General features: G+C 40.5%; 1 protein-coding gene across 6 annotated transcripts in view; it reads right to left on the bottom strand.

Annotated features, from left to right (window-relative positions):
* Positions 1–3,869: 3,869 nt before the first annotated feature.
* N4BP2L2 (NEDD4 binding protein 2-like 2) overlaps positions 3,870–16,372 on the bottom strand; it is a 42,256-nt gene continuing 29,753 nt past the window's right edge. For 3 of the 6 annotated variants that reach the window (XM_014966165.1, XM_014966163.1, XM_014966164.1), the window contains 5 exons: positions 13,028–14,832; positions 10,483–10,568; positions 9,700–9,745; positions 8,785–8,977; positions 3,870–4,014 (listed from right to left, as the gene is read on the bottom strand). In XM_014966165.1, the coding sequence (XP_014821651.1) occupies positions 8,817–8,977; positions 9,700–9,745; positions 10,483–10,568; positions 13,028–14,832 (2,098 nt within the window). In that variant the 3' untranslated portion in view covers positions 3,870–4,014; positions 8,785–8,816. Of the gene's footprint in view, positions 4,015–8,784; positions 8,978–9,699; positions 9,746–10,482; positions 10,569–13,027; positions 14,833–16,372 lie in introns of those variants that run through there. The other 3 variants (XM_014966166.1, XM_014966168.1, XM_014966167.1) reach the window with 3 other exon arrangements.

Below are 16,372 nucleotides of genomic sequence, written 5' to 3'. Positions count from 1 at the left end.
TCCGGAGCCCGGCCCCCGGCCCGGGGAGGCGGCGGGACGCGGGGGTCCCTCCCCCGGACCCCCCCTCGGTGCGGCCGGGCCCGGGAGCGGGTGGAAACCGGCGTCCCGGAGGGAAGGGGGGGGTTTGGGATCGTCGGTCTCCGAGACTCTGCCCCCATGAAAACGAAAGCGGCCTTAGGGGGAAATAAGGAGGAGAAAAAGGACATTCGCGGCTCGTACGGCAAAACCGCCCGGCTACGGGACCAGCTTCCCACCCTCAACCTCAGCCCCGGGTCCCATCTTTAGTTATCTAAAAGCAAGATTAATCTCCAAAGTCTCAAAGGCGGGAGAACACAGGCCGGTGCGGAGAATGTCCCGTCCCGGGTGGGCTCTGAGCTGCGGGGCACCCCAAAAAGGGAATCATCAAAGCACCTGGGAGGAGTGAAGCTAGTTACAGCACCCCAGGTACAGGCTCATCTTTCTTCGTTTTTTTCTTATTTTTTTTTCTTTTTTGACAGTTATGGAGCTACTGGAGTCAACCTCCCCACCCTCCCATTCGTCCCCCCCTTCTCAAAAGAAGCAGACAAGGATTCCCAGCAGATACAGGTAAATAACTGCCCTGCATGAATGAGCCTGTGCCTCACGCTCACCACAGCAACTTGACTTTTTTTTCAAACACGTTATCACATGAGAAACTTTAGGAAGTTTAAGATTTATTTCCCCTGCAGAAAACCTGGGCTGCTTCAATGTGATCGCCTCACAAAGCCAAAGAAAGAAATGATAGCTTCTTCCAATTAACCCAAAAAGAGCTGGTGTGGTACCATGTTCTCCCCACCTCAGGGCCATACACAATATCAGCCCCAGCTTGGTTAGAAGGCAGCCTCGGGCATGGCACAGGGTGACATCACTATTGAACTTCACCACTGAAGTTTAGGAGTTTGCAAAGAGAACTAAAAAGAGTGTGTGTGTACCAGGAGAAAGCTGTGCTCCCTGGGATGTGGCACACCAACACCAGGTGAATCACAGAATCACCATGGTTGGAAGGGACCGCTGAGATCATCAAGTTGAACCTCAAAAAAAACCACCCCAACAACAAAACAAAAACAACAAAACAAAAAATCCACCACATCACACCCACCCACAAACCAATAATCTCGGGCACTAGAGCACACCCTGAAAAGCCATGTCTACAAGGCATGGCTGAATCAGGGAAAAAAGTAGCAGGAAAGAAGATACATAAACTCTAAAATTCAAAGATATGGGGCAGAGGGTGGGATTTAATTAAACTACAACTGGCAACACTCTACTAAAAGATGAATAGCCTTTTGTCTGTACAAGAATACCTTGAGATTTTGAAAACTATTTTTATTTTAAGCATTCTGGAATGTTAGTATTCAGTAACAGAAAATACAGGGACTTAGATTTGTCTCTGAAAACTAAAAGTAGGAAGAAACTATTAACCTTTGAGTGGCATTTGCTTGACATCAAAATAACTTTTCAGTTGCTACTGGTGCCTCAGGTGAGTCCAAAGCACACTTTCCTTTCTGGTCCATCACACCCCACCTCCCGTTCATGGCGGGTGAACCCCACCAGCCACCTTGGCATCATGCACTGGGTCTATCCTCATATGGTGGTGCAATCCCCCCTCATCCCACCCAGGCCACTCGGTGCTTGGTGCAATTCCCCCTCCCTGGACCACACACCGACCTAGGATAAGTCCTAGGGTAACTCAGGGATGGATTGTGAAAGGCAGCAAACATCAGTTACCTCCTGGCTGACTAGTACATCTGCACCTGGGTTGTGGCCCAAACTGAGGGATACCAGAACTTCGAAGTCTAGCAAGTTTTGGGCTTGTGCAATTGGTGGAAAGCACCAAAAAATTTCATGATCCAAGTTGGGCCAAAATGGAAAAGTACCTGACAAAAGTAAATTATCTCAGACCCTATAAATAGCAACTCCAGTGGAAACTCTTTGAGCTCTCCTGGATTGCAGCAGACTGTGACCAGCACCTCCCCTGAGGTGGGACACCCCTCAGCCATACACCTCCCAAGGTTTAAAGACCATTTGCTGACAAAGGGCCAAGGCGAAATCAAACTTCTTGAGGCTCAATTATGGCCCGTTGAGGAATGCCGATGCATGGTGAGTATTTACTCTAAACTCAAGGAGTGTGAAATATTAACTACAGGCTCACCACCCCTTCCATCCACCTCTCTACCTAGCTATGTGTTTGAATATACACATTTGCCTTAATAAGTGTGTGTGTCTGTATATTTAATTGGATCCAAATATTTCTCCATCTTTGTGTGAGGAGTTGAAAAGGGCACCCATCAGCTCACTGGAGCCACGCCCTGCCAAGGGACTATGGTCTGAGTGGTTAAAGACTCAGGTGGTGTTGGTGTGACTCCTTGAATGCTGTCCGTTTGTATGTTTTGTGTTTATACACGTGTATATACATATATTTTGATTTAAGAATGCCCTGTAAAAAGTTAGTGTAAATCTTGTCACTCTCAAATCTGCAATTAAGTCGCCATTTATAATATATTCTACTGAATCACCTTGTAAAACCTTAAATTGTTTAATGATTAAGTGCCCCTAAAACCCAACCTTTTGATCTACCTCAAACAATTAATAAATCTTGAGTCGCTGCTAAATCATAACTGTGTCAAATATTTCATCCACAACACCTCAGCACTCCATTCCTGGGCATCCCAAGCACCACTTGAAAGACAGATGCCCAGAACATGTCACATTTTATGGACCACAGCAACACATTGGAGTAGCTTTGTGCTTTTCCAGAAAAGCAACAGAGGGCTGGTGGAGAAGCCTCACCCTGTTCACAGCCTCCACAGAAAAACAGAACAGAGATAAATCCAATCACACCTTGGACAAAAAAAGCCCATGAAATTGTGTTTTAAAAACATGGGATGAAATTAATCACCTATGTAATTTATCTAACGCTACATATGTAAATATTTCCCACTTTTCTCATACCTCCATGGTCCTTACATAGACATTTGTATAAGCAAAGTTTTAGATTTTTTTACTGTCGAGGTTTTATTAATTTCTGCTGCTCATCTCCCCCAGGAAATCAACACTTCACCCATGTTACTGGGATAATTTCCTCAGTAAGAGTTGTTACCGATGAGGTTACTGTTCTAGTTGAGGAACAAACATCACCCTTAATTTTGAAGGAAAACCCCCATCTAAAAAAATTTTAAAAAGAAAAAAAAACCTGCTCTTAGCTTAAATTTCTCCTCACATCATAAAAATTTTAGTAAAAAAATTCAAAAAAGGAATATCACTAACAGAAACATCAAATTACTGGCTACCAAAGTTTTATCAGTCTACCACAAACTGTGCGCATCTTTCCTCCAGCGTGTTCGAATCAGGTCTATAGCAAAATTTTCTCCTTATTTCTACAGTATCAAATTAGTCTAGTTAATGGGCTGTATTAAGCCTGGTCTCAGGAGAAAGCAAGGTAAATTGTGCACCTCTGAATGAAAGAATAGGAGCAACTGATGAAGGCTTTTCCCACTTGACATGGTAAAGAGATTGGGATGTAATTGTGAGTGACAGGATGAAAGGTAAGAGCAGGCAGAAGTAGGGCAAGACACCAAATTAACAGCAGAGAAACAGGCACCTTTCCCTGCCTGTAGGCATCACTACCAGGTTCATGTGGCAATGTCTGGGATCCTGATACAAGTGAATTAAATACCAGATCCTGAAGCTCCCACCTCATGTTGACAGACACCTCTTTTCTCTGTGGTGCTCGCTGTCTCTTTGTACTTGAGGATGCTCTGAGAAGGTATAAATCCCAAACAGCTTCAGAAAGTGACCTTTTGCCACACACAACAAAGTTATCTCAATTTTGATTTTTATTATGTGGACAGAGAGGTTGATATTGGGTGGCTGTGGGGAGAAGACAGCCAAAGATTCACACCAAAAATCTACGGTGGTTACTTTCTTCCAGGTTATTCCTTACATTTAAAATCCTTGGTGGCCAACTGAAGTCCTTCCAATCAAAGTGAGAAGTTTCTGTAATAAAATAAAAGAGATTCTGCTGAAATATCACAACAGCACAGGCTGCAGAAAGACTTGTAACAGTCGCAAATCCGACCCTCAGACTGAGAAGAGTTCAGCTCCCTGCTATTTTCAAAAGTCTCTCTCTCATACCGATTTGTTTAAAAAACAAAAGTCAAAATGGAGAGGAAGCAGATGATGGAAAGCAAAGGAAAAATAAAAGCGCAAACAGAATGTTAAAGGAAGAGAAGAAAACTTGGATGTCAAAACTAGGGACATAAGGACCTAGTAATCTCAAGGCTAAAAAATAAGGAGAAGAGCAACACGGTGGATTGTTTTTTCCCCTCTCCACATCACAAACACTATATAATGAATAGTTGTTCAACCAACACTACTAAAGCACAGCTACATCTTGTTTTATTACGTTGCATATTTTTTCCTGTTACATTCACTTGGGACCTCACGGGCCTCCAAGCTGAGGAGGTTCATGTGAAGCACCAGCACAACCTGATGGTTACTCTTTTCTGAGAGCTCTAGAAGGACTGTTCTGCACAACTCTTACTCTCCCTGGTAATTTTGCTCTCCGCTTAAGTAAATATTAGGCCAGGTTTCCCTGGCAAGCACGGTAAAAGGCAGGTGAGGCTTTCTGGCCATAATCCTGTACACTTTCTCTTGCTTCATTTTGTTTAAAATTAGCGGTTAAATGTCAAAGGATAGAGAAAATATTTTTTTATTATTGTTGTATCAAAGTAGCAACTGGAAGAAGCTTGGCCATGGGATGATGCTTTCTGTGGCAATAACGGAAGACTAATTTAGTTGCTTTGTATCTTTTAGATTATCTTTTTTCATGCTAGCCAAAAGACAGTCCTGCCTGTCCCAGCTCCTTTGGCTGTGTCCAAAGCCACAGGAATAGCACGGCCAGGGAAAGGAGGAGCGATAACATGTGTTATCAAGAGATTTGTCGCATTAAAATCTCAAGCCTGCCGGGCTGTTGTGGAGGAAAGACTTCTCCTGCAGGAGGAAAGTCTTCTACTGCAAAGTGACTGCTGCACTTCAAACCCAAACATGCCAGCTTTTATTTTTCAGCAATTTTGCAGATAAATGCTTAAACTCACATCAGGTTCTGTTGTCTTGTTCTACATTTGTAGAACATCTGGCACTTGGGAGTCCTGGTCTAAGGAGAATTACTAGGCCCTAAAATAATACTGTTTTCACTGATCTCAGCATTTTTTAATTCAGGATCTCTTGCTTAATCTCCAGAACAAACACTGATGTGCTGCCAATGCTGCAATAAGGAGCTCTCACAAGAACTTGAGATTAACCCTGTGTTTTCACAGAGGAACACTGTGACTGTTCGCCCTCCCATTGGGATAAAAGCTCCCTTACACAACACGAATACAGAAACATGATCACCTGGGCTAACAGATTGGGCCAGGGGTCTGCATTACCCGTATCCTGTGCCTGACAGCGAGCACGAGTCGATTAACAACCCTGAGAGATGCTTTTTACATACTTCTTAAATTATTTTTTTAACATCCTAACATTTGTATACACCTGGAGTATTGTGTCCAGTTCTGGGCACCTCAATACAAGAGAGATACCGAGGTGCTGGAGCGAGTGCAGAGGAGGGCAACGAAGCTGGTGAGGGGGCTGGAAAACAAATCGTATGAGGAGCGGCTGAGGGAGTTGGGACTGTTTAGTTTGAGGAAGAGGAGGCTGAGGGGAGACCTTATCACTCTCTACAACTACTTGAAAGGACACTGTAGAGAGGTTGGGGCTGGTCTCTTCTCACAGGTAATTAGTGACAGAACGAGAGGGAATGGCTTCAAGCTCCAACAGGGTAGGTTTAGACTGAACATTAGGAAAGAATTTTTCACCGAAAGAGTGATAGGGCATTGGAACAGGCTGCCCAGGGAGGTGGTGGAGTCACCATCCCTGGCTGTGTTTAAGGGCCGTTTAGATGCGGTGCTAAGGGACATGGGATGACTTTGTAGAGTAGGGTAGATGGTTGGACTCTCTCCCTCCAACAGCCATCAGGACTTTCCCTGACTCATAGAATCACAGAATGGTTTGGGTTGGAAGCGACCTCAAAGATCATTGAGTTCCAACCCCCCTGCCATGGGCAGGGACACCTCCCACTAGAGCAGGTTGCTCAAGGCCCCATCCAGCCTGGCCTTGAACACTTCCAGGGATGGGGCATCCACAGCTTCCCTGGGCAACCTGTTCCAGTGTCTCACCACCCTCATAGTAAAAAATTTCTTCCTGATATCTAATCTGAATCTTTTTTCTTCCAATTTAAAACCGTTTCCCCTTGTCCTATCATTACCCTTCCTGGCAAATAGTCCCTCCCCAGCTCTTCTATAGGCACTCTTCAGATATTGAAAGGACTCATTTCAGATGTTCAACTAGAGGGAAAAAACCAAAACACCATCAACATAAAACCTTACCAACTAACTTACCTCATCCTCCCAACACAAAGCCCTAACAACCAGTTTAGGACTCCCAGCTTAAAGGTTTTGCTGTGCTCTGAAGCTGCTGTGGGGATGGGACCATGCAGCAATCAACCCTCACACAGCCTTCATCTGCGACAAGGGACCCCCAGCTTCACCACCTGATCGGGGCACAGATCTTGATGACCAAGTCCTTCTGTGCAGAGCATGCCATACCTTGGGTTTGTGGTTTTGGATGGTTGGTTGTGTTTGTTGTTTTTTTTTAAAAACCAAACACTGACTGGGAGTCTTCTTTCATGACTAAGTAGGCCTCGCTTTAATTCTACATTCCCTAGAACCAACAAAAGCCAGTGCTGTAGAGTATTAGCTCAGGTAACAACCCGGGGTTTAATGCCATTTTGCTTCAGACCAGCCCCAAGTGGCTGCTGAGGAACAGACGGGGCTGCAGGACACAGGACACTTCTGCTGCATTCATGAGGAGCAGGAGAAGGAGGCCAAAAGCATTTCAGGAGCAGCATGGCAGACAGACAAAGCGGGTAATTCTAATAGAAAAAAACCAGTTTGTTGGATGCAGCAATCAGATAAAGGTATGGACAATAAGACAGGGTACTCTGCAAATGCCTTTCCTTTCTTGAATCACACAAGGAATAAATGAATAAATAAATTTCCAGGTTTCTCACAACTCTTTTCAGGGAAAAGAATAGAGCTGTCCAAGTTAGTTTTTTTAGCATAAAAACATTTTAACCAATAAACCTGGACATTTTGGGGTAGTAGCTTAGTGGCTCCACACTGAGACAGCCAGTCAGTATCACAAGCAAAAATCTTTCTTGTGACGTGTTCACATTTGCAGCATTATAAATAGATAACTTATAAAAAATTGTTGATGACATAGGGCTAAATGTTTGGTGAAAGTATTTTTTATTTGTCTACCAAATATTTTAGCGTTTGACCATCTAAGAGGACAGTACCACTACCAGATGTTCTTGATGTGATTAATAATGTGTTCTGACAGCACCTTGCGAGATCAGCGCTGTCTGTACTATGAGGTTCAGAGAGATTCCCCTCATCTTCCTACATCAGTAGTTGGTACAGGCTAATCAGTAAATGACCAGCAATGTCATTTTTGTCACCAGTGACATAAAAATGCATATAATCAAATCAAGACCCCATTTGAGAGGTTTCAATTCCAACTCAAACTATTCAACTACTTTAATTCTGTTGTGAGCCTCCACTGGGAAAATTAAGAAACCTTTTAAAATGTCAACTTCTGCTTTTATAACTGTCCCAACACAGCACACGTTTGCCTCCAACTCCTCTTGCAACCCTTGACTCATGCTCCGGTCAGGCACAGGACATCGGGTGACAGAGACCCCTGGTCAGACCCCACATGGATGATATTCCGGTGGTCCTGTGATCTCTGGACGGGAAAAATTTAAGCCTCAGGATCTGTTTTTGTTTTTTTCTGGCTCAATTTGCCCGTGGTACAAGTTATTTTATTTCCGTGTACCTCAGTTTGTTTTAAAGCTACAGATTAATCCGTTTTCCACTTCGTAAGGAACAACTAATGGAAAATGGTATAGAGAAGTTAAACTAGCACTTTCCAGTTGGATCCAGAAGTCCTTACTTCTTATCACAATCTGGCTAGAATATCTCTCATAAACAAACTGCACAAATTTTGCCAAGTTACCAAAGGGTTCAAAAATGCACAAGACAAGCATGAACACGGTAGCGTACTTTCTAATACTCAGTAGCACATTTTGTCATACCAAAAGAAAACATTCATGAAAAATTAACGCTTCAGTATGTGGACTCCTGTTGCAACCTCCTGCTGCTGATTCTCTACTGAAAAGCAGAACTGTCACTTTTCCATAACTTGGTGAAATACTGTTTTATTGCTCATACAGTGCTTTTCCTAATTAGACCCAGAACAGAGTCAGCATTGCTCTCCATGCAGAAGAGACGAGGAAAACAGGACTGAGATGACACGACTCTCAACAGATTGCCACAATAATCAACCTGGGAACAAAGTCCAGCTCTCAGGCATCCTAGACCACTCCTTTCACTTCACCAGACAGGTTTTAAATTTCAGAGAAAAAAAATAAAATAAAATAAAATATGGCTTTAATAGCAAAATGCTGCCTTCTCTTTTCCCCATTCAGGCTTAAAAAAACCCACAACAACCCAAGCCAAAGCAACCCTCAACCCTCACACAAAGGAAAAAAAAATAAAGTTGGGTGATACTAAATGCACCTTAAAAGTTATGAAAAAAACAATGTTCCTTAGATGTTTGGTGAAATACGAGAATGAAAACACATTCAGAAGTGTGACTGATTACCTTTTCCTTCATGCAGAATTAAAGCTGGTCAGTCATGACTGATGAAACACAGCATCCAGGCAGCCAGTGCTAGCGCAGGTCATGATGTTCTCCTCTATCAACCCTTGAAACAGCTCCATTTCTGGAATAGTTTCAGAAGACTCTTGATCGTCTTGGCAATTTTTGTTTAGATCTTCAAGACTAATAATATCATCTAAAAATAAAGAAATTACAAACTGCAGCCAAAGACACCTGAAACTATCTCACATAGTCTGTCATTTATATTACGTTAGGATAGAATATTTCTAGAACAAGCTTTTATTTCATCAGAATACTTCTATTTACAAGGAGATTTTTAATCTCATATTAGGGAACTTGTGAAATTGTACTAAACTAATATGGAAATAATGGGAAAAGACAATCAGCAACCTTATCCCATAACACCTACATTGCAGGAATTAATGCAACCCCAGAGCTTCCCACAAACCCTGATATTTCTGCTGCTCACGTGTGTGACCTATTACTATGCTGGCAATTTCTAGTGATCATTAAGTTTAACTAAGTTGAAGATGCTCAAACTTTCAGAGAAATAAAGTCTAAAGTAAGACTTCTTCATGTTAAATGTGTTTCTGATCTGGAATGGGTAAACTTGAGCTAAGTATTGGATTAATTCCATATGAGAAACTTTAAAAGGCAAGGAATTTCAGCACTTGCATCAGGGGACGTGAAGTGATGATTCCCAGCAACCGTAGCTCTGCCATATGATGTACACAATCAACAGAGGCACAAATTCATTTATCACATCCTCATACTTTTGCACAGAGGACTATTACCACTCATTTGTGCTGAAAACCTTCAACACATTTCACCATTAACTATTTTCTCTTCTGAACAAGAAGTATTTGATACGGTTTTTGTATCACAGAATACACTTACCAGCCAAGGTGTTTCTGTTCTGCAATCCATTTGTTTTCTGTTTTTCCTAAAATAGATAATAGTTCAAAGAAAAGAAGAAGGTATGTGTCAAGAGATTTTGTTATTTTGGGAAAGAACAAGGTCCATGCTCTATTTTATAACTACTAAATAATTATAATTTATAATTTCATTGTATTTACAGAATTTTCCTTATTTCCATTACCAGACACTACAGTGGCTCCTTAAATTAAACCAAACTTTCACAAAGCAACGATCACAATAGGAAAAAACCCCATAATTTGTAAGTTAACACTTTCTAACTAGACAAGGAGAATTAATTTGCTGTCAGTTACTCAGAATGACTTCTCTGCTACAGCTCTTGGTAGAAGTAGCCATGAAGAAGCTACAGGTAGTGGAGGACGAAATTTGCTCAGATGATGGAAGAAAAACATAAAGAAAACAACATGATGATGGTAGGTTCTGTTTAATGAACATAGGCTAGGTCAGGACACAAGTATCAAGGAAAAGAGTTGGGGTTTTGGTTTCTTTTTATCTCCTTCAACTATTTTGTACACATTTCTGAAGCTGATCATTCAAAACCTGAATCCTACCATGGCCGCAAGCTGGTTCTGGAAATATTCAGAAGAGTATGTAAAACATCCATCTCCTCATTGTGGGTATTAAAAAAAAAAAAAAAGCATAGCAAATTTACTATCAAAGAACAAAATCTTGCTTATGAACTGAAGAATTCCTCTTTACAGCTGGAATAGTGGAAAGCCTTCCGAAATCCCCTAAAATCCATACCTCCACAGAGGTCTTCCACAGTAAATAGATCATCTTTGAAACTTTCCAGTCAAGAGGAACTATATAATCATCTGGCAACAAGGATTCTGCAGAAGAAAATATTTTTTGCAGTTGAGTGTTCAGATCTCTCCATATCCAAAATATACCACTGAATTACAATTTTTGCACACGTTAAATATATATACTTTTTTAAAAAAATCAGCAGATAGTTAAATGAGCCAGCAGCAAAGTCAGAATTTAGGTTTTCTAGAATCTAAGGCCAGTGCACAGCAGGGGGAGGAAGGGGAAGGAGATTTGGTTTTGGTTTCTTTATTTATGCAAAGGCTTTCCTACAACACTTTCATTTCTCTCACATACTCCCCTAAAACTAGGCACAAACAAGAAAAACAGACAGCTTTCAGCCCATAAATTAAAAAAATGCAACTTAACTAACAACCTTTAAAATGTTTAATTATAGGAATATGTGCAATTTCAATATAGAAATTACTTTCTAAAACGTTTTAACTCTAACACTGTTTAAGAAGCTGAGAACAGAATCTTTGTAAGAAAACAGTCTGAAATATATTCTAAGCTTATATGAGACTCATACAAGCATGTCAGTCAACTAAATCTTTCATTTAGAAATAACCAAATACATTTATTTCCCAAAATTCTTCCATCCAAAATAATTTCAATAAAAATGCACTGCAATTGCCAGTCCTGTAAAAATACTAGAGCTCAGATGTGTACATCAATAAGTAGTAGCCTATTAATATATAACAGGCCACAAAAAAGCACAAGACTTTTCGAAGTCGTAGGAAAATTACAGTCAAATGAGGATGTGGCAAGGCTTCAGCAGCAGACGCAATTTTGATGGAAAAAAAACCTCTAACAAATAGTGATCACAAGCTGGCAGGGCTTTAGAGAGATGTCGGGGTGGGTTTGTGTTACTTAAAGGTTATTTCCAGAGGAAACTCATCTAAATACCAAAGAATTTTATTTGCTACTGGCTCAGAGAAGAATGACATGTGATTCACTAAGCTCTTGAGTGTTTCTGAATGCCTCTTTTTTCCTGGAAGATCCCTTTTTTCAAGTCATGGCCAACTCCCTCTAAGATAATGAAATCTAAGATCACAAATATGAAGACTCACCAAGTTTGGAGGAGAAAAATGTTTTCTGTGTAACAGCTGGGGTATTACACAGAACCTCTCTGCTCTATTTCAGCTCTATATGGCAAGTTCTTCGGTGTGTGGTGCCAGATTCAGATAAAGCAGCTCTGCAGGTCCTCTGGGGACCAAGCCCAGCAATGCTGCCAGTGTTTTGCATCACTGTTCTGGCAGGTAGCATCGCCATAAACTTTTACAATAAAAACAAAGAAGCCTGAGGTCAGTTTGGGCAGATAAACAGACCTAGGCTCCACCTCAGCTGTCATCTTAAGATTTTCATATGCAAATACATGCTTAACTTTAAATTCTACTGAAACAAACAGGTGTAAACGTCTACGTGCTGAAAAAAAGGTCTGTGCTTTTAAATTCTATTTGTTGACCAAAGTTACTGTTTCTCCACTGACTAAATTTGGACCAAAGAAATCGCAGAACTTTATGCAGAGGGAACGCGGCTCTTTCAGCAGGTGCATACACAGCACCACATCCTGGGGTGATTTCCAAACACATGGCTGTTGTTGTTGGGGCTACAGTGATATAGGGTTTTGTTAGCCTGCCCTAAATTTGGAAATTGTGGTTGCCACACACAACTCCTTTGAGGACTGATCATCATACTTCTAACTGCTAACTTAAAAAGATTAGACTGAAAGTACAAAAATATGACAACTGGATCTCATACTTCTAACTGCTAACTTAAAAAGATTAAACTGAAAGTACAAAAATATGACAACTGGAAGGCAAGTATAAAAGACTGTGACACTTTTCAGTCATGCACAATTAAAATAAAGGTATTCACTAGCTGAAAATGCATCTTGTAAGTTCGATGCTCAATTTCGAATTAAATTAGACTCTGGGAAAGGTTTTGAACAGCATCTAAGCCACATGAGGGTCTATGAAAACTTTAATAAATAAAGAAAAAAGGAATGCTACTATGGTGGACTATAAAAACAAACATGGAACCTTTATGTAAGGAAACAACATATTGTACCATGTTTTCATTTAGTTTTGTAATAACCACAGTAAAGTCTTACTCAGTAGGATGTATTAAAACATCAACAAGAGCTGCATGCTTTGCATTTAGAGTTAGTAAGTCTTTGTTACTAAGAAGACTAAAAATATGAGGCCAAACACAATGTCACCTTTGACAGAGACTGAAGAAGATTTTAGGTAAAAATTAAAATAAAATAAATAATCATTACAGCAGCAGTGATTCCTTTCAATAGGATCAATACTTGACATATTGGTACCTACACTATGGTACCTGCAATGAGGCGTTTTGGTGGTTTGGGGTTTTTTGGAGTTTTTTTGTTTTGTTTTGCTTTGTTTGGTGTTTTGGAGAGGTTATGATTTCTTTTTGTTTGGTTGGTTATTTTTTTACATAGAAGTAGTGAGAAGAGCATTACCCAGTGGAAGACCTGGAGAACCAAAGAGCTGCACAAGCTGAAATGCAAATCCTAATGATAAAGGAAGTCCCAGAAAACTACATTTCATATTCACATCTTGATTATCTTCAACTTGTGAGGCCTCTGCTGGCTCTGGGTCATCTGCTTCGTGCACATTTTCACTGCAGCTTGCCAATAGACTAGAATCTTCTGGATATTCAGAAACAACAGAAGACAAAATATCTGGTTGGCTGTTTGCAACCTCTGAAGGAACTCGTTCAGGCTCACTCTCTTTTTCATCAACTACCTGTTGTTGCTTAAGAGTTCTAGCTTGCTCCTCCTTTGTCCTGGAAACTACACAAACCCTGCAGGAATATTTTGGCACAGGAGAAGATTGTCCTGGATGAATGTAAGAAATATCATCTAAAAGAACATCTGCATCCAGGGTAGGTAAGGAACAGGTTGCCTCAGTGCCACTGTAAAGTGCAGAATATTCCTGCAATGCAGGGTCCTGTTCACGTTCCTCTCCAAGGTCCTTCCTTAGAAAGCTCTTTCCCTCCACTTCCCAAACACTTTTTTCAGGAACATAATCTTTAACTGGGACTTCCTTCCCTCCCTCTGTAGTACCAGCAAACTGTCTTGGAAGATTAAACTTTGGTGCCAAGTTGACAATTCGTCTGTGTCTTTTCCTCTTCGATGTAATCGGTGCAGCATCATTTCTTGGACCATTTACTTCACTTGAACATTGCATGAAAGTGGCCCCGGCTTCCACAAGGGAATCAAGGTGCACTTCACCACCTGGAGATTCCAACAGACCATTGCTTATTACATTGCCAGCCTCCTCAGTTACTGTTACCTGATGGTTTTCCTTTACCAATCCTCCATTTGACCAATAGCAGTTTAGGTGTGGTGAACCGTTTGCATGAGTTTGTTTGGGTTTCCTCATTTTTGGGGGTCTTTGTTCACCTACAAATTTATCCTCACACCAAGAAGAGAGAGGAGCTTGTGTATCAAAGCCCAGCTGCAATTCCTCAGTAGGTAAATTAATTGAAAAAAAAGCCCAGGCGTTAGAGCTATTCTCTTCTGCTTTTAATACACCTTTTTCCTCTGTGTTATTATCAGGCATATTATCATGTACATTTGAATTGTAACACTGAGAGGTTTCTTTTCCTTCTCCATTTAAGCTTAACAGTTTAGCTTCCACGTCAGGTTCACACGTAATTTGATATGATCCGAGTTTGTTTTCTGTGCTTAACAGTGGGGTGTTATAATCTTCAGGGATGCCTTCTGTTCCCTGGATGGAATTTTTATCATTACTTATTTTTAGGAAATTGCTTCCACAAAAATTTTCTCTGTGCCTTTCATGTGTGTCCTCATCATCGAATGCATTTTTGGTTACGTTTTCAGTAGACAAAGGGGTTGTATCTATTAGAAGTGAACGATCACTTTCTACAGGCAGTTCATTTTCCACTGGACTGTTTGACATCGTTGAGACCTCAGACACAGCAATGGGAAATCTTTCTCTTGAAATTGCTTCAGCTTCTTTTAGGTTTTCATCATCACCATTAGGCTGTTCTTCACTTACTGTTACTGGATCCTCTGGACCTCCACTGAACGTACACAATGATTTGCTGTTTTCTTCTTCTGAATCATCCTCTTCATTTTCTGATGTGTCCTGGTCATCTGGAATTGGATGATGAGCTGCTCCACCTAACTTTTTCGTCATAATTTCTGTATGATTGCCTTTCATTTTTTGGTTTCTTTTTCGCTTTTTCCTCTGCTTTGTTTTTGTCAATAGGTGCCCAGGTTTCTTCGAAATTGTCCCCCTATGAAAAAAAAATTAAATGTAAAAAAAAGAAAAATAAGAATCTATTTGTAGTGTTCAATTTGAAGAACAGGTACTTTATACTAAAATTGTGATCAAACACAGATGATCTGCTTCTTAAAATAGATAAAATCTCAGATAAAACCTTCTATTGATTAAACAAATATGCATCTTACAATTCAGAACTATCTTGAACATTTTAAATCCATTTAAATAAACATAGCTGCCGTCTCATTAACTTTGCTTTAAAAAAAGTATCACAAATCGTTGCAAGACCAAACAACATCTTTCTGGATGTCTTTCTAAGTGGTGTTTGAATAATAGATACTAGAGAGCTACTGCTATTCTGAAATTTCATTAAATGTCATGCTGAGCAGAAAGGTACAAAGTGGAGAATGTAATAACAAAATTTCATCCATTAAGATGGTTTATCTATACTTAGATAAACTGGACTTAAATTCAAAACATATGAACAAAAATTCTGAGTAACATAAAGGTACACTGATTACAGCAACTCTGATATTTACTGCTCAGCATATTACATGGGGATGCATACACATTTGGAAAAAATACTTCATATTTTATTAGCAAGAAAATAATACGCTCTAGAAAAATTAACACAGTTGTAGACAGTTATTTGCAATTAGTTTTGTAGTTCTTTTCAGAAAATCTAGGGATTTTTTTGGTCTGCATTTCTCATTGAATTTTAACAGATAACAGCCCTGTCTGTGACTTATGTGAAATCTTGATGTTAGCCCGTCAGCCAGCTAACCCTGAAATGAACACTCACAAGAAGAACCTAGTCCAGAAATCTTAACTTCTCCATATGCAACTCTTAAGAGATAGATGAGATTTTCAAAGCTAAGTTTGACTGATGAGTCTTTGTATCAAAGATCTGCTCCTTTTCTGTAACCTTCTGTTCAGGATGGCACTTCACACAATACGCTAAAGTGAACTGAGCAGTAGCTAGAAGAATTACAGGGAAGCCAGAGTCACTAGCAGGCTACCTGGGACCTAAAGATCACCTGTGGAAACCTATCCTTACACTTTATTCATTCTTAATCTCATATAAATTCTTTCTAATTTGAAATCTACAAAGCAAACCCTCCTAATTCACCAAGTGAGAAGCACCTCAGCAGCCACCTTGGCCTTAGTAGAGCCACAAAGTCACTTGGTGCTTTGATATTGTTGCAACAAGCACTATGGATCTCCAAAACAATCTTGATGGAAAGCACACAAATTTTACTGCCCTATAATGGCATCCAGATGTGACATCCTACGAAGAAATGGGTTTTCCTTCAAATGTTGGCATTTAAGACCACATGGTGCTTTCCTCCAAGTCGTGAAAACTGACCTCCTCTTTTCCAAATCAGTGTATTTTCAATACACCGGCCTGTGGTTTAAGTGCAGATGTCTATACTGCAGATGCTCGAAGTTAGCCAAGACAAATTCCAGCCTGAATTCTGCTCACAATACATTCCCTACTCAGCAACGTGCCTCCTTTCTCCCCCCCAAAAAGAGATATGGGATGCCAGACAAAG

Source organism: Calidris pugnax, unplaced genomic scaffold, assembly GCF_001431845.1.
Source record: "Calidris pugnax isolate Ruff unplaced genomic scaffold, ASM143184v1 scaffold20, whole genome shotgun sequence".
Taxonomy (NCBI): domain Eukaryota; kingdom Metazoa; phylum Chordata; class Aves; order Charadriiformes; family Scolopacidae; genus Calidris; species Calidris pugnax.
The sequence above is the reverse complement of the archived record's forward strand: the minus strand, read 5'-3'. Positions and strand labels throughout refer to the sequence as shown.